Raw genomic sequence first — 27,988 nt, 5'->3', positions numbered from 1 at the left:
GCTACTGAACCTTCAGGATGATGATGGCGCCATGATGGTGGATGAGGGAATTTTCTTTGCTGCAGTTTTCCTAAGAAAAATGGCCACAAGGGGAAAAAAAAAAAAAAAAAAGACAGTGGACAGGCTTCTAAGGCAAACTTTTGCTCATGGAAGAGTTTTCTATCTTGCCTCAGAGCATGATGCGGCAAAAGGGAAACTCGTTCCCAAAATGTAGTTCCACAACTTGTGGAGTTTGTGCAGCTTGTGATAGTCTGGAACAATTAATGGAATGAACACTGGTAGGGAACCTTCTGTTTTGTGCGCACAGCAGGGCGACAACCCTCTCTCATTCTCGCCCATCACTAATGGTTTCACACCTAAGTACAAAAGATTTCTGAATATTTTCAGTCAACCCACCAGTGAGCCAGTACAGAAACATTTTTCTGCACCAAGAGTTGCGCAACTTTCTCCTGCTCCCCCACCCCACTCCCTAGGTAACTTTCCTTTCTTTGAAAAGGCTGATTCACACATACTGGATCATTCTGGTGGATGATCCACAGCTAAACATCTTAAGGGATGTGTTGGGGGCTTTATGAAAAATACACAGAAGACAGGGATAAGGACATAAGAAGACCACTGCTGGATCAGGCCAAGGGCCTATCTCGTTCATCTTCCTGTATCTCACAGTGGCCCACCAGATACTTCAGGGAGCAGACAAGTCCACAAGATATCTGCATCCTGTTGTACCTCTCCCTTACACCTGGCATTCTCAGGTAGCCTACTTCCAAAACCAGGAAGTTGCACATACCCATCGTGGCTTGTAACCTGTGATGAACTTCTCCTCCATACGTCCGCCCAATTCCATTTTAAAGGCATCGAGGCCAGAGACCACCACCATATCCTATGGCAAAGAAGGTTCCACAGATTAATTACATGCTGGGTAAAGCATTTTTTTGTTTTGGTCTGCTTTCTTATTTCCGTCCTCACGTGACAAGCACAAAATGAAGTGGAATCACACACACACACACACACACACACACACACACACATCCAGTGTACCCCACACTTTCTGCTTTGTTTAAAGGGAGCGGCTCCATCTGGGGTGGGCTGGAGGGAGGCAGCGGCAGCAGGTTCAGTTTTCAAAGGTCTCCTGTGGTAGCCCTGCCACTTGAAGCCAGTCGCATTGTTCTCTTGAGCTGTGGGCCAGCCCTTGTGCACCTGTTCTGCTTACTGGTGAGCATGACTGTGAGAAGTGATTGTGAGAAGCTCCAGAAGAATCTCTCCAGACTGGCAGAATGGGCAGCAAAATGGCAGATGCATTTCAATGTAAGTAAGTGTAAAGTCATGCACGCTGGGGCAAAAAATCAAAACTTCACATATAGGCTAATGGTTTCTGAGCTGTCTAGGACAGATCAGGAGAGGGATCTGGGGGTGGGGGTGGACAGCTCGATGGGAATGTCGACCCAATGTGTGGCGGCAGTGAAGAAGGCCAATTCTATGCTGGGGATCATTAGAAAAATGTATTGAGAACAAAACAGCTAATACTATAATGCTGTTGTACAAACTGATGGTAAGGCCACACCTGGAGTATTGCATCCAGTTCTGGTCGCCACATCTCAAAAAAGACATAGTGGAAATGGAAAAGGTGCAAAAGAGAGCGACTAAGATGATTACGGGGCTGGGGCACCTTCCTTATGAGGAAAGGCTACGGCGTTTGGGCCTCTTCAGCCTAGAAAAGAGACGCTTGAGGGGGGACATGATTGAGACATAAAAAATTATACACGAGATGGATAGAGTGGATAGAGAGACATTCTTTTCCCTCTCACACAACACCATAACCAGGGGACATCCACTAAAATGGAATGTTGGGAGAGTTAGGACGGACAAAAGAAAATATTTCTTTACCCAGCATGTAATTAGTCTGTGGAACTCCTTGCCACAGGATGTGGTGACGGCATCTGGCCTAGATGCCTTTAAAAGGAGATTGGACAAGTTTCTGGAGGAAAAATCCATTACGGATTACAAGCCATGATGTGTATGCGCAACCTCCTGATTTTAGAAAAGGGCTATGTCAGAATGCCAGATGCAAGGGAGGGCACCAGGATGCAGGTCTCTTGTTATCTGGTGTGCTCCCTGGGGCATTTGGTGGGCCGCTGTGAGATACAGGAAGCTGGACTAGATGGGCCTATGGCCTGATCCAGTGGGGCTGTTCTTATGTTCTTAAACTACAATTCCCAGGAGGCCTTGCAGGTCTTCTTGTTGTCTGGTGTACTCCCTGGGGCATTTGGTGGGCCGCTGTGAGATACAGGAAGTTGGACTAGATGGGCCTATGGCCTGATCCAGTGGGGCTGCTCTTATGTTCTTTTGTTCTTAGGATGCCACCATGAGGTGGATGTATATGTAGTTGCCACTGCACTCCTTTCCTCCACACTTCCTTTTTTGCTCTGTTCCCCCACACCCTTGCTTTCTGAGTTAAGAGAGTAAGAGGAGGAGGACCAGCAAAGCTGGGCAGATGAGGCAACTAACACTCTTTTAACCTACCTGACATCAAGAGTCACAACAGGTTGCCCACCATCGATATGAATGATCTGTAGTTGGAAACACCTGGAGAGGTATAAGAGGTATTGCAGCTCCGCCTCTTGGGCAGCCAGTTGGATAGGAAAGGGCCATTGTCCATGTGGTCTCTATCTTGTGGGTTAATAAAGGTTTCTTCAGACTGTTGTGATGATCAGACTAAATCACACCAGGTAAAACCCACACAGCAGGTGTGGAGCACGAAATTGTGTTGCAAGAGCCAGATAATATATCATTTGATGCCATTGCATTAGGGATGCAACCTTTAGCAACTTATTATTATTATTATTATTATTATTATTATTATTATTAACCGCCCTGGGTCCCTTTAGAGCTGCCCTGGGTCCCTTTAGGGAGAAGGGCGGGATAGAAATAAAGTTTATTATTTATTTATTTATTTATTTATTATTATTATTATTATTATTATTATTATTATTATTATTATTATTATACTGCTTTTCAATGAAAAGTTCACAAAGCGGTTTATAGAGAAAAATCAAATAACTAATGGATCCCTGTCCCCAAAAGGCTCACAATCTAAAAAGATGCAAAAGAATACCAGCAGATAGACACTAGAAAAGACACTGCTGGGGTGAGGAGGGCCAGTTACTCTTCTTCTGCTAAATAAAAGAGGAGCACCCACTTGAAAAAGTGCCTCTTATCCAGTTAGCAGGTTTATACAAGTTGTGTGCCTTGTTATCCACGATTATCCACTGTTACACAGGTTGTGCCTTGTTATCCATTTTGGAACCGCCAGTGGATACCAAATCGGTAGAAAAATAGCTTTAATGACATGCTTACAGGTTTCATGCTCCCCCACTGTCACCCCAGAATGCATTGGTGTAGATGCTATAATGCCGTGTTTCTCAAACTGCAGGTCGGGACCCACTAGGTGGGTCGCCAGCCAAATTCAGGTGGGTCCCCATCCATTTCAATATTTTATTTTTTATTTTTAATATATTGGACTTGATGCTGTCATATGTCCATAGTCCATGCATGCATATGTCACATAGTATGTGAATGCATTTGGGGAAATGTTACAGATTTGTGCTTTTATCAAGTTACTATGTATATGCTTTTAACAATGATAGTAAATGAGACTTACTCCTGGGTGAGTGTGGGTAAGTATTTGTACTAGGGGGGATGGTATCCCTGATAACAGTGTAGAAAAACAAGATGGTATTAATTAACTGCATGGATTGATTTTGTAAGTTACTCAGGGAAACTGCATCTGCCAGTCCCTCCAAAGTTGCATGCATTGATTGCAAGCATATTTCATCAACACACTTTCCAAACTATAATGATTAACCAGCTAAAGTTTCTTCAGTCAGCAGGGAGGTGTAAAAATATGGTTGCATCACATGTATATCTGTTTGACCTTGTGCAGCACTGGTGCGCCTTCCACCTCATTTTCGAACCTGTTCAGGCCAGTTCCTTGTCCTCGCAGCACTTCTGAGCACACAGGAAGGAGGAAGAAGTCACACACGGAGGTTTTGTTTTCACACCTTCCCTTACCACCGACAAGGCTAGCAGGTTCTGTGCTTTTCCCCCTTGTGGTTTCTGAGCGTGCACTTCACACTTGCTTACTTAGCAAACAGGTGCAAATGCATCAGAAGAGGAGGCTTTAAAAAGAGAAAAATAAGGCTCGGGGGCAATGGCTCCCCAAGAGCGCCTCTCCACTTTGTGTATGACGGAAACAAAGTGGAGTGATCCATGTCCTGTTCCCCCTTATTTTAATCTCTTTTTTCTAATTCTTTGGACACTTTCAGCCAAAAGAATTTACATTTCAAATTTGAATAAATTTGAACAAATGCATACATTAGAGATGGAACATATGAATGAATGCATTTTACTGAGCTTACTTATAATACACATGAGATCCATGAACTGTGTGCCACACTCCTCTTGCACAGTAAAAACCTACAGACCAAGTCAGAAACTGAAGTGCTTGGGACAACTACGGATGTTGCAACTGGCAGTTGCAGTTGAGCATGGGTTCCAACAGTCTCCAATGGGCCAGAGGTTCATTGGAGACTGGGGGCTTCCTGAGGGCCGAATTGGGGTTCCCGAGGGCCACAAATGGCCCCCGGGCCGTAGTTTGCCCACCCCTGGTCCATCCCTATAACTCTTATCACATGATCACTGTTAGCACATCCTCTTCTTGTGATCTGATCAGTGATGGCTTTGCAACACCACAGCTATCATCTACCATCACTTGCAACATAGCATTTGCAGCATGGGGACTGTGCATTAGGAAGAAACCCACACCTGTCAGCCTCGTGCACTGAAGATTATCATCTAGATAACAACACTAGACTCACCAACAGTTTTAGATGCCAAAAAAGCAGGCTTGCCACCGCTGGTGCTTTGGGGGCTCTGCAGAAATCAGACTGTGAAGCTCTTTCACAGCACATCTCAATAGGTTAGCCAGTAGGAATAATACTCACTGTTTATCCTGGGCATACCTCAGTATCCCAAACACCTGACCTCAAGATCTTAGTAAACCTTGCCAAACCTTGAGACATCTCAGAGATAGGAATTTCACATGAAGGGTGTGATGAAGAGAGAAACTTTCTGTTTCCTCATTATCTGGGAACAGTGGCGTCACTAGGGTTCGCGTCACCCAATGCGGGATGCCAGCGCGTCATCCCCCATGCAGTGGGCGGGGCAACACCCAGGTTGGTGGGTGTGAGGATGTACCATCATTCCGCCCCCACTGGTTTTTTGGCTGTACCTTTTGATAGAACAAAGATAGAACACATTCTGCATGAAATTATGCATTGATTGATATGTAACATGCTGGTATTATTCCTCCAAACTGATTTTAGTGATTTTGGTCACTAGTGGTGTCACACACACACACCCCCAGGGTGTCAATTTACTAACACCTTATTGCAGCAGTTCTCAAACTTTTAGCACTGGGACCCACTTTTTAGAATGACAATCTGTCCAAGACCCACCAGAAGTGATGTCATGGTGGAAGTGACATCATCAGGCAAATTAAAATAAATAAGTATAAATAATTAAAGTAAAACAAATAATTAAATAAGCAGAAGCCAGCCCTGTTCCACCAAGTGAATTTCCTCTGTAGCCTGCCTGCAATAAGACCCCCCCTCCAAAACCAGTAAGGTTTTCAGCCCTACCCAGAGCACAGTTCAATTTAAGAACTTCTGTTTTAAACCAGGTCACTGTCAGGATCCACCTGGCTTTGCAAGTCTCAAAAAAGTTCACCTTATCAGCTGAAGCCTCTTTTGATCCTTTTTAGTGGGGGGGGGGGGCTGCCTTCTGGAGCAATTGTTTAGCTCCAGGTGCATAGGATCAGGACCATTCTGGTAGCCTTGCACTCTCCTTCACCTGATCTTCCACACCAGCCAAGGCAGGTTTGCTTACTCACGAGTAAATGCGACCATGAGGCTTTCCATAGGGCTCAATACATTCATCTGCATGGAGGGAGGGACTTCCTTCTCAGGTGTTTTTGGGGGCTGCATTCATTGCATCAGGACCTTTCTGGTGTCTTTGGATTCCACTCAGCCTGCCCTTTCCTAAGGGGCTAAGGCAAGTTTGCCTGCTCACGAGTAAATGCGTGATACGACTCACTTTCATTTTCCATAGAGATCCATGCATTTTTTGTTCTCCTGTTTTTTTGGCCATAACTTTTGATAGAAAGGAGATATTTCATTCTGGTTTTTTGCATTGCCTTCCGCTCGACATTCCGCAACCAATGGTATATAATATGATGGGGCTACTCCTAACCACTGTGATTTTAGTGCATCACCCCCCAGTGCGCGTCACCCCCCCCGTGCACATTACCCGGTGCGGACCACACACCCCGCACCCCCTAGCGACACCACTGTCTGGGAATCTTGTCCCTGAACATGAAGAAATGTCCGGAGCTTTTCCCAGCACACACTCCGGCTCCTTCCTTTAATCTTGGGCTTGGCTGCTTCCAATTGGGCCCAAATTGGTTGTTATGTGATAAGGTCATTAAGTGAACATCCAGTCCAAACTATTGCCTTTGTGGTGTAAACAGACACTCCGTGCTATACACTAACTGGCTGCACAGGCTACCGGAGATAGATTGCCTCTTCTTTGAATTAAGAGCCTCTCAGTTGTGTACAGTCACTCTGCCGCAGGCTATGGGAGATGCAATTGCCTCATTAAGAGCATATTTATTGTGCTTTGACCACTGTCATATATGCGGTTTGTCATTAAGCAAATGGTTGTTAAATGGTGCACGCCTGTATAAGGATATATGTAACTTTGGCATTTTTGTCCTTCCTTATTATAAGAACATAAGAAGAGCCCCGCTGGATCAGGCCAAGGGCCCATCTAGTCCAGCTTCCTGTATCCCACAGTGGCCCATCAAATGCCCCAGGGAGTACACAAGACAACAGACACAACCTGAGTCCTGGTGCCCTCCCCTGCACCTGGCAATCAGAGGCAGTCTACCTCTAAAGCCAAGAGCTTGCACATACCTACCATGACTTGTAACCAGTAATGAACTTTTCCTGCAGAAATTCCTCCAATCCCCTCTTAAAGGCATCCAGGCAAGATGTCATCACTACATCCTGTGGCAAGGAGTTCCACAAACTAATTACACACTGGGTAAAGAAATATTTTCTTCTGTCTGTCCTAACTCTCCCAACTTTCGTGGATGTCCCCTGGTTCTGGTGTTATGCAAATGCTTCCTGGGGCATTATACTCTTTCCTTTTTTGTCCCCCTTTTTCCTTTATAGGTATTTTAAAAATACATATATAATATTGCATTTTACGATAGTATCTTTTTTATTTTGTTATTCATCAATAAAGTAAAGAAAAAAAGATTCAGCTGAAAACGAGAGGCAGTCGTGGCAGCAGAGCTAAAAACCAAGCCTCTGCCTGGCACAGACAGGGCATGTTACATTGTACAGTTTTTCCGGATGGGCAATCATCATTTAGCAACTTAGCAAAATCAGCGAAAAATGAGCGCCAGGAGAAAAATCAGTTTCAACCAGCTTTCAGTTGTTTCGCTTTGATGGTTCTCACCCTTTCCCAAAAAAGCGGGGGGGGGGGGAAGCAGCTTGTCAAATTTGCAATTGAAACTTGGTGGGAAACTTCTCATCAACATCGGTGTGCAGGAGAACAAGACCCAAACAAAGCTTTAGGGCCAGGGCATTGGGCCATGCCCCATACCCTCGTGGATCTCCAGAAAGGCAGGCTAGTCCTGCCTTTGCAGACTCTTGAACAAGATTAAACTTAAAACATCCCCGATGAATGAGAACTGCAACCACTGGGGAAATAATGTCCGTGCCAGGAGCCACTGAAAGGCAAATGAAAAGAAGGAAAATGCTGAGCAAGGCTGAGTGAGGCTTTTCTCTGAGCAAGAGGAGTATTTATTATTATTTATTTATTGGAGTTGCGATCTGCCTTTCTCCCTGGGGGGCACCCAAGGCGACTAAGGAGTAGAGTTTGGGGGATGTAATGAGGCCGCAGCCTTATTAGCCAGAACTGGCTTCAAATTTATTCCCTCTCCCCCAGGAAATGCTTGGTTCTGGGAGGAGGCCAGAGGCACAGATGCCCCAAATTCTCTGTTACAGAATTCTCAGCATCCTCACAAGCTGCAGTTCCCAAGGCCCTCGGAGAGGAAACCAACTAATATCAGCAGGGCTGGCCCATCCATGAGGCCAACTGAGGTAGCTGCCTTGGGTAGACTGATAGGAGGAACTCGCCTTCATGTGCTCACTGGTTTCTGCTCCCCTCTGATGTTTGCCTGAGAATCAGCAGAGTTATTACTGCATTAATGGCACACATACTGGTAATAGTTCTGCAAACTCCACATCTCACCTACGGAGGCAAACTACAGACTCTCCAATTGCATTTTGTAACATGAAAAACAAGTGGAGGTGGGAAATACAAGTGGAGGTGAAAAACATGAAAAACAACTGGAAGTGGGAAATAAAACTACCCACAACTAAATAATGTTTGGACTTTGCCCCAGAGGCAGACCAAAAATATGTTGCTGCTTCACATTTCTGTATAGAGGATAAAAAGCAAACAAGGGCTTGCCACTATCCATTAATCTACCTAGCAACTCACACACTGAACTCACCGTAATGCTGTGCTTAAGTGTGCCCGAGGTTCTGTTGGTGAGCCCCACGGTATCCAATGCCTTGTGTGCAAACACATCTGCCGGTATCTTCATATATCTTACAACCTTGGTAGTTATACTGGTGTCAACAACACCGGGCTGCACACACTGCGGAAGGAAGGAGCATTAGAGTGGGTGACCATGTCTGAATCCATGCTTGTCTTCCCCAACTTAGGATTCCTCAGTTCAGGGGCTGGGAACTGCAGCCTGATGTTCAGTTGGCAGAAGGTTCTAGGCTGGAGGTCTAGGCTTCAAGTACTTTTTTTCCCAGACCTTGACAATCTGGAGGCTTCATATTCTGACTGCCAATAAATGTGTATGGACTGGCAAAATGCCAATCCAGGTTTTTAGAAGTTACTCTACCATTGGTACCTCTTTGCCAATTCTGTCCCTTTTGTTGCTTCCAGTTCAGAATCACTGGGGAATTAGTGATGGGCTGCCTCTTAATTAGGCAATTCCTGTGTGGGGGGGGGGGTTAATTGTTGTCTTCCTTTCATTATTATTTTCATTTTTCCTGTTTATAATAAAACAACACTATCACAAAATAAAATAAAACAATGGAAGGGAACAAGTAATAAAAACAAGCTTGCTTCCTCCTCTCCTCGGTCCTGCCCCTGGATACTAAAGTTGTTTAACTAAGGGCGCAATCCTGATTGCACCTTGGGCCAGCGTGGACTTGCACCAGTCCAGGAGGGCTGCAAACATGCCCTTAGCAAATTTGCACCTCCTCAGGAGTCAGCTGGGCCATGGAGGGTGTGAGGCCTCCCTGTGGTGGGAGGGGAGCGGAGGGCCCGCCTGGCCTTTCCGAGGGGGACCCCTTGTGGAGGCCTCAGAACAGTTCACCAGAAGAAGGGGGGGTTGTGTCACCCGGTTCCCCCTCTTTGGGTTGGCAGCATTTGTCAGTCAGGAGCAGGGGCTGCTAGCAGCAGATCCTCCTGCCTGCTCTTCTAACTCCCAACTGCATTGTCATCCCTGGCCTCCAGGTTTATGTAGGGCAGACCCTCCGCTTTGGCCCCTCCCTTTCCCTCACAGGGATGGTACAAAAAGAGCCTGTCTCTGGGACTGCCCTCCCCTGGGATGACCAGCACTCCTCCCCTTCCTCTCTCTGGTTCCCTCCCACCTCCTCTCACCTGGAGCTGTCAGGGTTGTTCCTGAGATGGCTGGGAAGGCTGCTGCCTCTGCCCTGGTCTCTGCCTTTGGGGGGTGGGCTGGCCCTGCCCACCTGGGTCCTGTAGCTCTGCAGACGACGTCGGGAGGTCCAGCTGGGGGCTCCCGATGTCACAGCCAGGTGCCCTGCCCGCCAAGGCAGGAGTGCTCCCCTTCTCCCCCGAGGCAGGGGAGAGGCAGCTGCCCAGCAGCCGAATGGCCTGCGTCCTGTCTCCCCCCTTCCTCCTCCAAGGTGGAGGGAGAAGCGGGGGGTTCAGCACGCAGTGTTCCTTTGCTGCGCTTTGCCACCCACTGGAGTGCCCAAGCAGCGTGTGGGGAGGTGGCCCCATGCTCCACCAGCTTCCTCTCTGATCCTCTGACCCAGAAGTCCTCTCCCTGGGTAAGCTGGGGACCTGTGGGAGGGGAACCCCGACAGAGGGACACACACCAGTCCATGGTGGCTGCATCCTGTCTCCACACCAACTTGGAAAGGGATGATTGCATCGGCCAAGCTCAGCCGACATAGGGGTCTGGGGTGAGCAGGGAGGAGGCGGGGAGGGAGGTGTTCCGGGGTGGGGGGAGGACAGGTGGAGGGCGGTCCTTGGGGCAGGCAGGTGAGGAGTAGGAGACTGGGTGCCAGCTGTTATGCCAGATCCCAACCCCGTTCCCCAAGCAGCATGGAGCAGCTTCAAGTCACTACACTCTCCTCAAACTTATGCTACCTCCAGAGGTGGTGCAAGTTCGAGGAGGCCCATTGGGGCTGTGGTGGTTTACCCGGGGGTAAGGGAAGGAGTTTCACTTTACCTCCAGCTGAGCCACTTCAGGCCCCAATCTTGCACTGGATACAGCGCAGCTGTCCTGGCCTGCCTGTTCCAGTGCAAGGTCAGATTGCGCTGTAAGACACATTTCACTGTGCTCCTGACCGTGCTACATACAAAGTGAAAAAGGAGGAGGAAGCCACTAATTAATGTTGCAGGGGCCTTGTGGAATGGGACTTCTTTGATCTTGGTTGTGGGGAAGGACATTGCTAGACAAGAGTACTGTATCACACATTAAGGGGACTCTTTGTTTTAATTCTCCTCGCTGCAGGTGGTGGGAGCACAGGGTGTCCACAGCTGGAAGGAACCTACAGTGTGGACGTGACCAGGAAGAATGCCATCCCATAGGCAAATCCTAATTTCTTAACTGGAAGAATTTTGCCCTGTTGAGTGGTCTGCCACAAGTCCGATTGTCCTTTGATTGCTTGGGATAAGAACAGGAGGCTCAATCAACAGTACCTGCACAATGATGCCTTTGGAGCGGTATTCTCCGTCCAATGCTCGGGAGAAGACATCTATAAATACCTGAAAGGGCAGAAAAGTCAGAGTCTGAGGGTGAAAATACCTCTGTGAGCATTCAAGGTGTAGCAACCTCTTCAAAAGAAGGTCTCAATTGACAAGGGCACAATCAAGCTGCATGTTCCACTTATGTGAAAAGTAGATTATTTGAAGGTCATGAAGGACACACAGTGGTAGCAGGAAAGAAAAGAATGGATTTATAGCACTTTCCATGCTGAAAGGATGTATTGGTGACACATCAACACACAATCCTATGTTAGACACAATCATTGTATGCCTGCCCTACTGTCCTTGAAGGCTTCCGTGTGAAAAGCAGGAGGGACTTGGAGTCATTCTGACAAGCAAGAGGACCCATTCTGGGTCCTCCAGTAGTGTCGCTAAGGGGTGCAGGGGGTAGTAATTGTACTGGGCCACAAGCATAAGGGAGGGCAGCAATCTGAGCTGAACACTAGTGACCAAAATAGTTAAAACTTTGGTTTTATAACACCATCATGTTATACACCATTCAATGTGGAATTTAATGCAGAATACAATGAAACAAACAGCATCAAAATATCTCTATTATATCAAAAGTTATAGCCAAATAACAAAAATAAAAATACAACTGCATTATGTAACAAAAACTATGTTTGGTTAACTCAAAACTGGCCACTGAGACTGTTCATTCTGAGAGCCAATTACGTGTTCCTATGATACAGCAGGGAACCAATAAGTTGTTGATATGGGGGGAGCCTGGAGGGAGGCAGCAGAGCAAGTGGGCAGCGAGCTGCTGGGGGAGGAGGCAGATTTTCCCCCATTTTCACCCTTTTTAAAAGGCCAAGTGTGACGTCACAACCAGGGCATTCTGAGTTCAGCACTGGGCTACACGATCCTTAGCTATGCCACTGGAGTCCTCTCTCACCCTGTGTGCGACATCTTCCCCATCTATTGGGAAGGGAAGGATCCGGAAAGATCAGCCACAACAAGAAAATCACCAGTCGTCTTAACAGAAGAAGAAAAAGCTCAGTCAATGGCTCCTCCTCCTTGTATCATCTTGTGTTCAAGCCCTTTGAGTTCTTCAGCTTGCAGGAGGGCATCTCAAAACAGGGCACACCTGAGCAGCCTTTCATATGGCAGGTGTAGCCCCTTAGAAATGCACTCATTCCTGTAGTTCTTACTCTTTTTCTGCTTAAGCTAGGAACACACCAGCAAGTTTTTCGTGCGCAACCAGTCAAGTGCCCCTCCAACCCAAGCCACCTCTTTCCCTTCCAGAGAAGCTGCAGGCATGGTGGGGAAAAAGATAGAAGAAACCCCCTGGAAGGGGGTTATTATTACTGTGATTCAACTGACTGGGAGCTGGCACCTTTCCCTTCAGCAGGCCACAGAACTGCACCAGAAAAATATGTCCTCTTGACAGCCTGAACCTGAAGATATAGGGTTACAGAGGTGTACATGCTACTCACCTTGGATGCAGCATATATCTGTTGCAGGGGGATAGGACGACGGGCAAGTAACGAAGACATGTTTATGATAATCCCCTTCTTCCTACAGAGAGAGTCATTCTGGTGAGTTACAGCAACATCTGCCCTTCCCCAAGGAATCCAATGCAAACCAAGATTCTCCAAAATATTCCAGAGGGAACAGGCAGGGATGCCTTTACAGCAGGGGTGCTCACACTTTTTTGGCTCGAGAGCTACTTTGAAACCCAGCAAGGCCCGGAGATCTACCAGAGTTTTTTTACAATGTTCGCGCCATTATAACATATAACATTTATGTGTACAATGTATGTTGGTGTACCTTGCATAACCACATGAGCCAATATTGCACAACACAACGTCAGCTTCCAAAGTCAACCTGCACTCCTTCTACAACCCACAAACCCTTCCTGCCTCAGGTGCTCTTATATCCCTGAGGGCCCTATTGCCTTCAAGTGGCTGCAGCTGTGCAGCACATGCTGCTGGATGCCCAGGCCTGACCCTTAAAGGGGCCACTGCTGACACCACATCTACCTCCTCACCAGATCTTCCTCCATTCCAATACAAGTGGGGGGGGGCCAGATCTCCATACCTACCAGTGCAAAAACAGGGGAAAGGTGTGGGGGAGGGAAGATCTCTATATAGACATCACAGTAAGACCAGTGCAAAACCCCTTGCACACAGAACCAACAGATGGAAGTTGGAGGGGGGCAGATCTCCATACATACCAGTGCAAAAACAGGGGAAAGGTAAGTCAGCCCCAGTAGAGTCAACGGGGCTTCATCCCAGGGATGCATGGATAGGAGAGCAGCTGCTCTGCCTGTCTACTCAGGAGTCAGCCTCAGCAGAGTCAAGGGGGCTTCATCCCAGGGATGCATGGACAGGAGAGCGGCTGTTCTGCCTGTCTACTCAGGAGTCAGCCCCAGTAGAGTCAAGGGGGCTTCATCCCAGGGATGCATGGACAGGAGAGTGGCTGCTCTGCCTGTCTACTCAGGAGTCAGCCCCAGCAGAGTCAAGGGGGCTTCATCCCAGGGATGCATGGACGGGGGAGCAGCTTGAGAGGAGCTCCTCTGCCTGTCTACTCAGGAGTCAGCCCCAGTAGTGGAGCCCAAGAGCAGCCCCTGACGCGGCTTCGGCTCTAATAAGGTGCCCTCCCCCCCTCCTCAGACCAGCCTTGCCTCTGCTCTCTGCCTCCACAAAAGGGGGCCAGGCAGAGGGCAGTCCTGCCACAGAATGCCCCCGCATTACAAGAGCAGCCCCCGATGCAGGGACTGCGGCTGAGGCTCTAACAAGGCGCCCCCGGGGAGGGCTGCGCAGAGGCCACGGCCGCTCACCTTGTTCCTCACCTCAGCAGCGCTGCCTCTCCCGCGCCAGTTTGGAGAGACAGGGCTCCGCGATCGACTCATTTTGCCTCAAGATCGACCAGTAGATAACGATCGACGTACTGAGCACCCCTGCTTTACAGCAATCAAAGAGCCCTTGTGGCACCAGAAAGACTGTGACCCCAAGGACTGGAAAAGAGCAAATGGAGACAAGCAAATGTCTCTTTCTAGCTAAGTATGCTACATCAGTGCTTCTAAACTATGTGATGTGGCCAACCAACCATTTTGGGTTCAATGTGCCAGGGACCAGAACCATCTCTGTGCTTCATAATGAAGTCTTTTTATCTGATCACTCCTCCTTAGATAAGGTGGCTAATACACAAGGTAGCAGGTTAGTTGAGTTAATGTCATCTTTTCAGTTAACTTGCCTTCATGGCAGTTTTTTGGATAACTCAAAGGGTTATTTCACTTACTTAAAAAACAGTAGGGCAGCAAGTGTCATCGATTATATTTTTTGTTCCACCAGGTTATTATCTTTTAAGCTGAACTATGACATCTTAGATCGTCCTGATAGTGATCATTTACCTGTATGTCTCTCTATATCCACAGAAATCCCTCAGCTGCCTTTTATTTCCACTGATTGGGCTGACAGGACTATTGTTGTGGGGAAACCATTGAAATGGTCCCCCACTATGGATTTATCAATCCAGGAATTATTAAACAGTCCTAATCTTGTGGTTTTACATAGGGACGTTGTTAAAGGAGACATGGATCCTATAGAAAGCCTTAACTATATTACTTCAATGTTAAGGCCTTTATTAGTTCAGAAGACACGGGAACCTGGTTCTGCCCCCTACCAGGGTAGCTGGTTTGATAAGGAATGTAGATTGGCCAAAAAAGTCTGACTCGATTGATTAGGAAGACAAGACAAACTCGGCTAGTTTCAGATTTAGATACTTTGACCCAATGTCGTTCAACTTATAAGGAACTTCTGAAACAAAAAAAGAGTGCACATATGTCAGCTCAGTGGAAGGAATTGGGGAAGGCTGTCGTGGAAAAGAATGAAAAAAGTTTTGGTCTTTAATTTCACCTCCCAATTTGGGTCTTAGTTGTAAAATGAATGACTGTATTGCTGCCGGCACATGGTGTTCATATTTTAGTAATATATTTGATAGTGACGCCAATGCCAGGCAAAATAATGTTAGCAATAGCCAGTCGCTTTTGGCATTAACACCAGAATGGCCCCCAGTCACAGAACAGGAAGTAGGTGAACTTATAGATGCTCTAGCAACAGGAAAAGCACCTGGAGAGGACATGATTCCTCCCGAGGCGTATAAGACCAATATTGAATGGTGGACCCCTCTCCTTGCCAAATTATTTACTTACATTAATGCTACAAGCCTTTTCCAGGAAGGCTGGAGGCAGAGTATTATTTTTCCAGTTTACAAAAAAGGGGATAATTCTAACCCCCAGAATTATCGCCCAATTAGTTTACTGGACATTAGTTCTAAGATCTACTGTCGTTATCTCCTTCAGAAGTTGGTAAAGTGGGTTGAGGAAAGTGATATTTTACATCAAGAACAAGCTGGGTTTAGGAAAGGCTATAGTACGGTGGATCAAATCTTTGTCCTTCACCATTTAATCTGTAAATATACAAGCAAATGGCTATTTGCAGCATTTATAGACTTTTCCTCTGCATTTGATACAGTCCCTAGGGATCGTCTATGGGATAAGCTTGCTGGGACTAATATTGATAGGAGGCTGCTGCTCTTAATGCAGGAATTATATACTAATACTACCTTGAGGGTAAGAATTAGTGCAGATGGAAGATTGACGGAGGAAATTCGTTCTACCAAAGGTGTTAGACAAGGGTGCTTGCTGGCCCCACTTCTTTTCAACCTTTATATTAACAACATTGTAAATGTTCTAACTCATGCAGATCATTTCCCCCCTTCAATTGGAAACCTTAAGATTGCAACCCTTATTTATGCGGACAACATTGTTTTATTATCTTTGAATAGGAAAGGGCTTAAGAGAATTTTAAACAAGCTACAAGATTTTAGTGATTCGGAGCAATTGAGGGTGAATTACGCCAAATCTAAAATAGTGGTTTTTGGCAAGTGTTCACCTAAATTTAGTTGGACTTTGGGTGATCACAAGATTGAACAGGTTCCTGCCTTCAAATATTTGGGTGTATTCTTTGACGAAAGAAATAGCTGGAAATCCCAACTTCAAAATGTTAAAACATTAGCACAAAAATCAAGCTATGCCTTACTAAAAATTTTCCATTCCAGAGGAGGTAATTTGGTAATTCCAGCTTTAAAGGTTTTTTCGGGGAGAGTAATTTCTCAAATGTTATATGGTATAGAGATCTGGGGTATAAAGCAGAACAATGTACACATTCCTGAAGTTGCTCAGAATAAATTTTTGAGGCACATTTTGGCAGTTCCCCCATCTACTCCGGCAGCATTTCTCAGAATGGAGACAGGTATGGTATCTATAAAGGCCAGAGCTGCCGTAGCCATAATTTCTTATTATGAGAATTTTGAACATGCCAGAAAATCGTCTTCCTAAACTCTGTTTGGCTGAGCATTGGAGAAGAGGAGATTGGGCTACTTTGGTGCAAATACTCTTAAAATCTAAAGCTCTTTCTACTGACATTTTTGTCTTTTCTGAAATTAAACAAATGCTGAAGGAATGGATGTTCAAACTGGATAACGATTAGGACTTAGATATAGTAAGATCTTCATATTTTTCTCAGCTGTATCGTTTCCTGAAACCAAGTCACTCAAGAGTGCAATATTTATATTCACTTACCTTTGCCTCTTTGAGAAAGGCGTTTACTGAACTGCATTTCCAAACCATGCCAACGGCAGTTCTAGATGGCAGATATATGTCCATTCCCAGGCATTTGAGGTTTTGTATTTGTGGAGCAGGACAGATCGAGGATATTGTACATTACCTGCTTCATTGCTAGCTTTATCAAAACCCTAGGGTAAGATTTTTGGAGCCTATTTTGGCTATCCTTCAAGGGGAGAACACACAAATGAAATTGTGTTGGTTGCTTTCCCATTGTGACTCATTGATCACTTATAGCGTAGCGCTGTTTGCCAAAGCTGCCAGAACTATTTGTGCCAACTACCTGGGGGAAACAGCAGTAGATTGTAAAGGAGATTCCTTAATATGATGGGTGTAGGTGCCTTTGTGCTTGATTTTGACCTCATTTTATCATTTTATCATTGTTTCTATTTTGATGTATACTTGGATCCATATATTTTATCTTATCTTATCTCATTGTGAGGGCTTTTAGCTAATACAATAAACAATTTTGACATCTGCTCATGATACTTTTTTCCTATACTGTTGACAACCCCAATCAAAATCCAGTTTCCTTGGAGGAAGCAGAAGCCCTCACAGGTGTCATTCTGGAATACTGTATAGGCAGGTTCTGAGGGGTGCAGATTCCCTCCTCGCCTACCTGGCAACCATCTGAGGAAGGATGATCTGTGTCATCTAGGAGAACAAGAGCAGTGACACACAGTCAGTGATGGGAAATGGGGCCCAAGCACCTTCCCCTTCCATGTTCCGTTCATCCATACATCACCCACCTTCAATGTAGAAAGTATATTGCAGTTCACCAAGTCAGGTATATACTGTAAGAGAAGGAAAAGAAGTGTGACTGTCTTGGTTATTGTCTTGTCACAAAGCTTCTGGCAGCTGATGAGAGACCAAGGGGGCCTCGACTTTCCATACCACCTGGGCATCTCTCCGCAGCCTTTGGAGCATCACAGGACACTTCAGCTAGTAAAAGGTGGAGAGAAAGAGCGGCCACAGTCTGAATTTGACAGAAGTAGAGCCTGAGTCTTGAAGACTTGAATTCAATGTTTGTTTTATTAATAATAATAATAATAATAATAATAATAATAATAATAATAATAATAATAATAATAATAATAATAATAATAATAACTTTATTTTTACCCCGCCTTTCTCCCCGAAGGGACTCAAGGCAGCTTACAACATATTAAAAACAATTTAAAAACAAATAAAAACATATTAACACATACTAAAAACAGCAGAGTAAAAAAAAAAAGGTAAAAAGAGCATAGAGCAGCAGCAAGTCATAAAAGAATCAGGCCTGTAAAAAAATATTAAAAGATGTTAAAAAGATGTTAAAAGGCCAAGAACTCAGAAGGCCTGTTTAAACAGAAGGGTCTTCAGGCCTTGCCGAAAGGTCTCAAGAGAGGGAGCCATTCTTAAGTCAAGGGGAAGGGAGTTCCATAGCGTTGGTGCCACTACTGAGAAGGCCCTATTTCTTGCAGCCGCCCCACGTACCTCCCTAGGCGGCGGCACTTGTAAAAAGGCCTTCTCTGATGACCTGAGAGGGCGAGCCGGATTGTACGGGAGCAGGCGATCTCTAAGATACCCTGGTCCAGAGCAGTATAGGGCTTTAAAGGTCAATACCAGCACCTTGAATTGGGCCCAGAAATGAATGGGCAGCCAGTGCAGCCGCTGGAGAAGCGGACTGACAGAGTCGAACCGCCTACCTCCAGTAACCACACGGGCCGCCGCGTTCTGCACTAGTTGCAGTTTCCGAACCGTCTTCAAGGGCAGCCCCACATAGAGCGCGTTACAGTAATCTAATCTCGATGTCACCGAGGCATGGATCACCGTGGCCAGGTCTGCACGATCCAAGTACGGCCGCAGCTGGCGCACCAGCCGAAGCTGAGCGAAGGCCCCCCTTGCCACAGCCGCCACCTGGGAATCCAGGAGCAGCTGCGAGTCCAGGTGGACCCCCAAGCTGCGGACCTGCTCCTTCAGAGGGAGTGCAACCCCATTCAGCGCAAGCCGATAGTCCAGCACCTGCATCGAGGATTTCCGAACCAAGAGAGCCTCTGTCTTATCCGGATTTAATTTCAGCTTGTTAGCCCCCATCCAGATCCTCACTGCCTCCAGACAGCGCTCCAGGCCCTCAACCGCCACCCTGGAGTCTGGAGGAAAGGAGAGATAGAGCTGGGTGTCATCGGCATATTGATGGCACCCCACTCCAAACCCCCGGATGACCTCTCCCAGCGGTTTCATGTAGATGTTAAATAGCATGGGGGACAGAATTGAGCCCTGTGGCACCCCGCATCTCAAGGGCCAGGGTGTCGAACAGGCATCCCCCAGCACCACCATCTGGGACCGACCCTCCAAGTAGGAGCGGAACCACCGCAAAACAGTGCCTCCAGCTCCCAACTCGGCCAATCGGCCCAGAAGGATACCATGGTCGATGGTATCGAAAGCCGCTGAGAGGTCCAGCAGAACCAACAGGGACGCACTCCCCCTGTCCAGTCCCCGGCGTAGGTCATCCACCAAGGCGACCAAGGCGGTTTCCGTCCCAAAGCCCGGCCTGAAGCCAGATTGAAAAGGATCCAGATAATCCGCTTCATCCAAGACCCTCTGGAGTTGGGACGCCACCACCCGCTCAATTACCTTGCCCAGAAACAGGATGTTGGAGACTGGCCGGTAGTTATCCAACACAGTGGAATCCAGGGAGGGCTTCTTCAGGAGGGGGCGAACCACCGCCCGTTTCAAAGCGAGTGGTAACGTCCCCTCCATTAAGGAAGAGTTGACCACCCTCCCTGTCCACTCAGCCAGTCCACCCCGGGCAGCTCTTATCAACCAAGCTGGGCAAGGGTCGAGCAGGCAGGCAGATGGCCTCACACTCCAAAGGAGTCTGTCCACATCCTCAGGCTGTACAAGCTGAAAAGAATCCCACAACACAGGACAAGCAGTTGCCAAGGGGACATTGTTTTAAAATTGATTGACGTTAAAGTCCACTTTTCAATCAAAATAGTGTCCTTAAAACAACCTGCTCCTTTGGTTACGGCGTTTATTGGCTCCTCCATGCAAGAGAGGGATGTTTCAAAGACAAGACAGAGGCACAAGAAGCTTCCACTCAGTCACAGCCTCTTTCTGTGTGCCTCTCACTTCCAGTGCCTCACCTCTTCAATCGCAGGCAGCCATTTGCCCATCCAAATGAGGGCAAAGACCAAAAGCCAGATCTGATAGCACAGAATGTGTTTCCTAATCATCTTGAGAATTGCCTAGAGAAGCCCTATCTGGAAACTCCGACCAAAAAATAAACTCCAATACAAAAAAATAAAGCTGAAAACAGTAGAATGTCAACTACCTTGATAATAAGAAGCCCGTGAAACGCCAGGAAGACAGAGGGGACGAGATTTCAGTAAACCTCTATGCATGTCTACAGGAAACTTACTCCCAGGTGAGTATATATAAGACTGCAGCCATAGTACTGTTCATGGTTAAGGTGTACAAATTAACATTTGGCCCTATTTGCAGCAACAGAATGGCAACCTCTCTGAACATTGTTTCCAAGAAGGTTAGAATTCCTAATTCCACACGATATTTGCTCTAGGAAGAGGAACCCAGCAGCTCAGGGTCAGTGATTAAAAAGACCCAGTGTTGGGCGGGGGCATGTAAGAGCCTCATTACATGCCTGCTTGAGACCTGTGAAATATGGGGTGGTGGACAGGGGAGCCACAAACAAGTGTTGTAGTATCTGTACTTTACATGCTCAGTTGATTACAACCCAGAGATGACAGCCAACATGTCACAATGCACTGAACCACCAACTGTGTGCAGGAGAGATTGAACAAATGATGGTAGCTGATGACAGGCAGGGAGGTGCCAGGCGGTCTTTGGTTGAGACCAAACTCACCTTGTCAATGTCAGGGAGGTCTAGAAAACACAGTGGCTGAAGAATGGTCATGCCAACATTGTTCACTGTAAAAAGAGTGACCAGGTGGTGAGTTGTCACATAGACACAGAAGGCCAGAGGGTCAGAGTCACCACCCTTCCACCTTCGCTCAGCAACAAAGCAGAGGAGCACAAAGAGACCTCAGGCACAAACTTCGAGATGATGGGCTGGAACCTGGGTTAATATTAGAGACCACCAGCCTGATGCACCCACAACATGTTCTAATGGAAAACCTAGAGCTATCTTCAAAAAATTGACCCTCTCCCCATTTTGATATTCTCTGACCCTCTGTGGGAGGGACTTCCAGTGATTTCTCCACTGCTTGCTGGACATACAGCTCACTCCTATCTTGCAAGTCCAGGCAAGTCCAGCCAAGATTGGGGTCAGAAGTGGCTCAGCAGGAGGCAAGGGGAAACTCTTCCCCTTACTCCCAGGTAAGACACCACGGCCCCAGTGGGTCTCCATGGACTTGTGTCACCTCAGCACCTATTGTGCTGTTAGGATTGTGCGCATAGTGTGCACGTTGCTTTACTAAAAAACTTAATAAAAAGTATAAATAGGAAAAGGTGCATATACCAAGAATGCCACCTCAGGAGGTGGCACAAGTCTCAGGAGAACGGAGCAGCTTCAAGCTCTTCCACACTGCTCAGGGAATGGGGTTGTTATCCATCATAACAGCTGGGTCCCAGCCCTGCCTGCTGCTCCCTGCCCACCTGCCCCCAAGAACGCCTTCCACCCGTCCTCCCACCATCCCAGAACCCCTCCCTCCTGCCTCCTCCTGCCCTCCCCAGGCCTGGGCATTGGCCAAGCTTGGCTGATGCAACCCTCCCTCCCCATGTTGGTGAGGAGGCAGGATGCAGCCTCCGTGGGCTGGCATGCAACCCAGCACCAGCCCAGCCGACTCCCGAGAAGGCGCTAACGTGTGCTACCCTGCTGGGCTGGGACTTGTGCTGGCCTATTGTGCTGTTTGGATTGCTCCCATAGTGTGCATGTTGCAAGATTTAATAATAAAAAGTATAAATAGGAAAATGTGCATATACCCAGAATGCCAATCTCCAGGCCCTGCAGAGCATCTCGAATCGGCTCATAGCTTTCCGATCCCTCGGTGAAATCCATCTGGATGACTCTGGTGCTTCGGCCGTGCTGTTCCTCTGGGAAGTGAAGGCAAAGAGATGCTGGAACTGCCTTGCCAGAACAGGTCACTAGACCAACAGGCAGACTTAGGAACACTGAGCAGTTGTCTGACACATGCAGGTGTCCAGTCTTGCAGGGGTCCGAACAGCCTGTCCGGTTATGTCTCTGAAGCAGAACAGCCAAATCCTAACTAACTTTCTGTGCCGAGCTGCAGCGGCACCAGTACGGCCTCCACTGTATGCAGCATGGAAAGAGAGGCAGCTGGAGGTCTCCATGATGTTAGGAGACACCTGTTCCCTTGCCCTGAAGTAAGCAGCCGCTGCCGCGATGGAAGTACTTGGATCTGCACCAGTATAGCTCAAGTCCAAAGAGCCATATGTCGGTGGATCAGGCCTGGGAAGGGGGATAAGATCAAACAGCAGCCTATGCCGCTGTCCACGCCCCCTCCCAGTGCTGGTCTGCCCTCCCCATCTCCCATTACCATTCTCCCCTCTTATAATGCACACTCTTCCTATAACAAAAAACAACGAGATAGCAAAAGAACAGCATACTTATCAATCTGTCATCATAAAAACACAACCTTCAACATGGCTCCAACTTTCTGTGTCAGTAATTACTTTGGCAATCTTTTCTTTCAGGATCCCAGAGCTCTGGAAAGAGTCCCATTTCTGAGAGCTGGACCCAGCGGCTTGCCCAGTCACCTCCGCCTCCCAGGTGCAGCTTCTTACTTACCAATTTCAGCAGCCACCTGCTTCAGCTTTTCCAGGGAGCGGCTGATGAGAACCACGTTGAGGCCTCTCTTGGCAAGCTGGAAGCCCAAGAAGGAGAGTCAGGAGATCAAAGGGTTAGCTGCAAAGGACTAGCTGCAAAGGGCTAGGAAAGGCCAATCACCAAGTGTGAAAGTGCCTGCTGTGCTCCTTTTCCTGTCGGAAGGTTCCTGGATCACTTGTGTCTTTCTCTTTGCTTACACCTTGAACGTACATGAACCTAAGCATGCCCAAGAGGACCCTTCTAAGATCCTTTCAAACATCATAGTCCACTCACCTCATGCGCGTAGGCTTTTCCAATCCCCGCCGTGGCTCCGGTTACCACTACAAAGGAGGCAGAAAGGACAAGCTATGAACAAGAGGAATGTCACCCGGAAGAGTTTCACTCAAGAAGTTCAATCCTTGTCAGAAATCCAAAGAACTTCCTAAGTTCATCATCTGAGGACCCCTTTGTGACAATGGCTTCTGCATGAAGGTCATTTCAGTGCAGGAAGAGGTGCCAACTGCATCACATACAACCCGTGGAACCCCAGGTGCACACGTCCACCCCTGCAAAGAAAGAGTGCTGGGGATACAGTCAGAGCTGGACACAAACCCCAGGAGACAGATCTGGTGAAGGAGCCAGGCTGCAGGATCGGGTTGGAGTAGTGTTGGGTTTGAGTGAATAAGTGCTGGGACAACATGATGAATGCGCAGACAGAGGAGACGGAAGAATGAGTGAGAACAGAGACTTGATAACGAGGCAAACTCAGACCATGTGCCAATAAGTGCAGGATCCAATTTCCTGAGCCAATTGAGGGTCAGAGTTTTTAGTCCATTAATTAAATCTGCACCAATATCCATCCAAACAAGACCATCATTTGGAAGATAAAAGGCAGGCTCTCCTTGTTTTGAGAGGATGCATTCCTGAGTCTCAGCAGGCATCATCTCAAGAGTGGTGATCTGCTTTTGGCTTCCCCTCTGCCATGGTTTATAGCAACATGTATTCATAAGAAGTCATTTCTTTTAAATGTCTTGCTCAATTAACCCATTTCTGCCCAGCTCACAGGTATGCACATTTGATCACTTGCATACATGCAACATTGGGCAGAAATGACTGAATAAATGCATTTTTTAAGTCAATCTAAAGTTCTTCAGAGATGAATCTAACTTATTAATCAATGAGCTGCGGGGAACCTGCACAGGATTCAGCCTCTGTTCCATTCCCCATGAGAAGATGGCACAAAAGAGGCACTCACCTGCCCAAGGTCCATAGCTGGCCAGGTCTACCCCTTTCCACTCTTTTGACAGCACATAAATCCTCAACCGATATCCCAAGCCACAAGCAGCTTGCCAAAGGAGACGGAGAACAGTTATAATTCCGAGGATAGACAGTGCCAGGTTGAGACAGAAAGTGCTGTTGGAAGTCATTGCTTCTCTTTTTCAGCAGCATACACTGTCCCTGATCAGACAGCTTCACGAGAGATGGAGCACAAGCAGGCTCTTTTATTCTTCTATCTCAGGGAGGTGCCTGCAGAGTTGCTAAACCTCTAGGAAGGTGCTGGAGTTGCCAGGAATCTGCAACAATCTCTAGGTGACTTTTGAAAGCCATGGCAGGAATTTCCAATGTAATATCACTTGCAAAGACTTGCTAGAAAGGCCAGGATTTGTTACCCAACTTTCCTCCTGGGTAAGTGTGCACTGGACCGGGGGGGGGGGCATACTGTACATGTGACAGGATAAGCCACACTTGCTGAAAATCCTTTTATTCCCACTATGTATACATATGTTCCATATGTATTTTCCATGTACCACATGCTGCGATACAAGGATATCTGCAAGAGGGATCTGCAGGCCTTAGGATTGGACCTCAACCTTGGCCTCTGAGCGTCCCGCTTGGACTGTGCAGCATGGCCTCTCCCAGTTTGAAGAGACACTTGGCCAACAAACTGAGGCAAAGAAGGAAGACCATAGCCAGGGGGACAGACCAGGGACAGACTACACTTGCTCCCAGTGTGGAAGGAATTGTCACTGCCGAATCAGCCTTTTCAGTCACACTAGAAGCTTCTCCAGAACCACCATTCAGAGCACAATACCAGAGTCTTCTGAGACTGAAGGTTGCCAACAACAATTTTTCATGTAATATTTATTTAAATTTTATATACTGCCTTTCTCTGTTTTTACACAGCATTTAAGGTGGATTGCATAGGCAGCTGAATCTTTCAGTGGGGTTTTTCCAATATTGTCACCAGAAGTCACCAGGTGTATGGTGTGCTTTTCTCTTCTGGCTGTGTGCCTTCAACCTTCTGCAGGCAACCCTAAATCAAGCCCAGGTAGGTTCTCAGGGTCCTGACCATTCTTGCCAACTGACCTCTCCTCACTCCCCCTCTATGTCAACTCAGGTTGAGACTCGGTCAGCGACTCCATCCTCTCACAACAGATTACGGCACTCTGGCTTTGCGTCTCCTTTCCAAGGGCATGACCTGAGTTGCTCCTCTTGGCTCTTTGGGCAGTATGATAGCACGACCACTGGACCACACCTCTGGGCCATATATATTTTCTATATTATATTTATTTGGATATTATTTATCCCACTTTCCCTTGTTTATGCATTTATTTTAAATGACTGTTACCCACCAAAAGTCTGGAATGAAGTGACCTGCATATTTAAGGCTGCAATCTCTGCCAACCAACCCTTCTTACAATAGGATTCCTTTTCACCGATGCAGCTTGGTTGGAGATAGTCCAGATGGTTGGGAAAATAGCTTGCACCAATTCGTATATGTTGGGCAATCACATCTAAGCCTAAGGTGATTGGGTAAAACTGGAGGTAACACAGCCAACAATGGCTAGAGTTTGAAAGAGTTGCTACTGCTTGCACCACAGGTAAGTAAGGCATGTTGGGTCTGTGACCGTAAATAAAGAATGATGATGTTGATGTTGATGATTGTTATGCAGGATTGAAAGAGACCACTGAAACCAACGTAATTTTAAGGCTTTTATTATGAGGAATGGAACCTGAACCAAATAAAAACAACCCAAATTCCCCAAATGAGTGAGGACCTTAGGCAGGCACTAGGCAGGAAGGAGGCAGCAGGACTTGAGGTAAAGGCTGGATGTTTGTTCCCTGGTTCTCTGAGGCTCCCCCAGGGGCTCCTTCCCTGCAGCTCTCTCCTCAGCTCTTTCTCTGCCTTGGTCTCTCCCAGCTCGCTCCTTGCAGCTCCTTCTCTCCCAAGCCTCCCTGGTGGTCCTCCAGCTCTTTCCTTGTGCAGCCCCTTTTATAGGCCTCAGTTCCACTGCACACAGCAGCGGCAGACCCCTAGATCGACCCGGCACTATTGCAATGTTCGGGGACGATCAAGCAGGACTCTCCCTAAGCGCCCAGAGCCTGCCCAAAGCTCACAAGCATCAGGTCTGCTTTTACCTCAGCGGGTGCCATTTTTTACCTCAGCAGTTGGGGCTGACGGTGCCTGGTCCGTGCCTCTCTGAGGTGGCGGCAGGTTTGAGGAACAGAGGCAGACCCCTCAGTGAAGGCACCATTGCAGTGTCAGGGGCAGTCGGGCAGGACTCTCCATGAGCGCCCAGAGCCTGCCCAACGCTCACAAGCATCAGGTCTGCTTTTACCTCAGCGGGTAGAAGAAAGGGAGGCAAGATGGCGGCGGAGCAACAGTGTTTAGATTTAGCTCCTGCTTCTGTTAAGATAAATGAAGCCATAAACAAGATAAAAAATGACTCCATACGCACTATTGGGGGGAAGAACTTGAAGAAAAGATGAAACAATATCAGTCCCGGTGAGGAGGAGGAGGATGAAAAGGAGAGAAAAAAGAAGCAGCTCAGAATTGAAAGTTTTTTTCCTTCCAAGAGGGTTACTAACACTGTGAGTACTCCGATAGTAGTATCTAACAACAGCTCTACGTGTCAAGAAGCTGAGTCCTGTCTGCTAAATGCTAACATAAATAAATCAACTTATCTCAAATCAGCAAGCATTTTGAAAGCAGAGAATGGTAGAAAGAATAAATCTCCAGGATGGGACGCAAATAGCCGAAAGGCAATAAATGCTCCTCCCCCACATCTAAATTGCTCCATAGTATGTTTGAGCGAAATGTGTTTCTTATCTGCAGAGACTCTGTTAGTGTTATTGAGGAAAATTAGTGAAATGGAAAGGCAATTAGAAGCCTTAAGCCAAACACGTGTTTATCGAAGAGGAGAGGAGAGGACGCCATTGCCCTACATCCTCCAGCTTGTAATCAAGAAAGAGTCCAAAGAGTACTGCAAACAAAGCAAGTTTTAATTTGTTTTCCCAAAAAAGACATCCAGCTTTGAACAACCAAGAAAAGAATTCTTTCCTCCCTGATAGAACTAATGAATAGAGATATTGCTCCAGCAGAGTTAATCCATTTTTATTTTTTGCCCTCGCAAAATTATCATAAAAGACTGCTTTTAGATTTTAGATCAGCAGATATTCCTTTGCATTTATCCCAACATCTAAGAAGATATGGTATATTTCCACAAAGAGTATTCAAAGAGCATGGGGTTAAAGTCCTTGCCAGAACTAAAAAAGTAAAATATGCCTACATTCCAACATCAACCGCAGGCACAGTTGCGAGGGAGTTTGGTCCTGATAAGGAAGATAAATGGCGAGTGAACAGCCCTTGTAAATTAGATAGAATTCTTCCTGAGAAACAGGATGAATTTTCAGACCTCTCCAAACTCAGAGACAAATTGAATCATCTATTAATGCCGAAAAGGAAAAGAGTGCATGAGGAAATCCTGGTTCCCTTCCAAGATAAGAGGATTTTAGATCTTGATTTCTCTGTCCAAGAAGGCTCAACCCTTTTGAGTTGCTCATTGCCTAAGGAAAAGCTGATAGCAAAAACGAATTCTTGTTTCGATTTGGAATTAACTTTAGATCCACAAGCAGAACTAAAGACGTTAACTCCAGTCAGGTTACTCTCTGCTCTGGAACAGCCTGATAATCTCACTGAGATGAGAGAAATTTCCCTTATAGAGCTGCAATGGGGGCTGAAGGAGTTCCAGGGCTCACAGACTTTTATTGAGGGATTAAATGAAGGATTACATAACTCAACAAGAATACAGGCTACTCCAGATCATGAAGATGGGTCAGTATTAGTACATCTAAATTCCTCAATCTCTCAAGCTGATGTAATACCATCTAAATACATCAGAATACCATCTAAACTCTGTGATGATTTCCCCCCCCCCACACGCGGATGCACTAGAGAGTAAATATCTAGCAGATCCCCCTGCTTTTCAGGATGGTTTGAATTTAGATCTGACCAGGAAGGAGGATGAAAATGAAGGGAATGCCCAGGAGATAATAAGTGTCTCCTCAGAGGCACAATGACGGGTATCTGACCAGCACACAAATAAAATTGCCCTCATTTT

At 46.8% G+C, this 27,988-nt stretch overlaps 1 protein-coding gene across 1 annotated transcript; it reads right to left on the bottom strand.

The window, feature by feature from the left end:
• Position 1: 1 nt before the first annotated feature.
• On the bottom strand, positions 2–23,856 carry LOC136661077 (very-long-chain 3-oxoacyl-CoA reductase-like). Its single transcript, XM_066638097.1, has 12 exons — positions 23,842–23,856; positions 22,881–22,952; positions 22,569–22,644; positions 21,743–21,853; positions 20,664–20,728; positions 17,548–17,592; positions 17,418–17,452; positions 12,606–12,687; positions 11,104–11,169; positions 8,642–8,788; positions 788–880; positions 2–70 (listed from the first exon to the last, which is right to left on the bottom strand). Exons 1-12 carry the CDS (start codon positions 23,854–23,856, stop codon positions 2–4), a joined length of 876 nt encoding a protein of 291 aa, XP_066494194.1.
• Between the last annotated feature and the right edge of the window lie 4,132 nt (positions 23,857–27,988).

This window comes from Tiliqua scincoides, chromosome 10 (assembly GCF_035046505.1).
Source record: "Tiliqua scincoides isolate rTilSci1 chromosome 10, rTilSci1.hap2, whole genome shotgun sequence".
In the NCBI taxonomy this organism is placed as follows: domain Eukaryota; kingdom Metazoa; phylum Chordata; class Lepidosauria; order Squamata; family Scincidae; genus Tiliqua; species Tiliqua scincoides.
The sequence above is the reverse complement of the archived record's forward strand: the minus strand, read 5'-3'. Positions and strand labels throughout refer to the sequence as shown.

Coding starts and splice junctions, on each gene's coding strand:
- LOC136661077 (XM_066638097.1), bottom strand. Junction 20,729..21,742: donor CCTGGAGATTGGCATTCTGG/GTATATGCACAT, acceptor CTCTTTTTACAG/TGAACAATGTTGGCATGACC. Junction 12,688..17,417: donor CTTCCTCAGATGGTTGCCAG/GTAGGCGAGGAG, acceptor CTCTCTCTGTAG/GAAGAAGGGGATTATCATAA.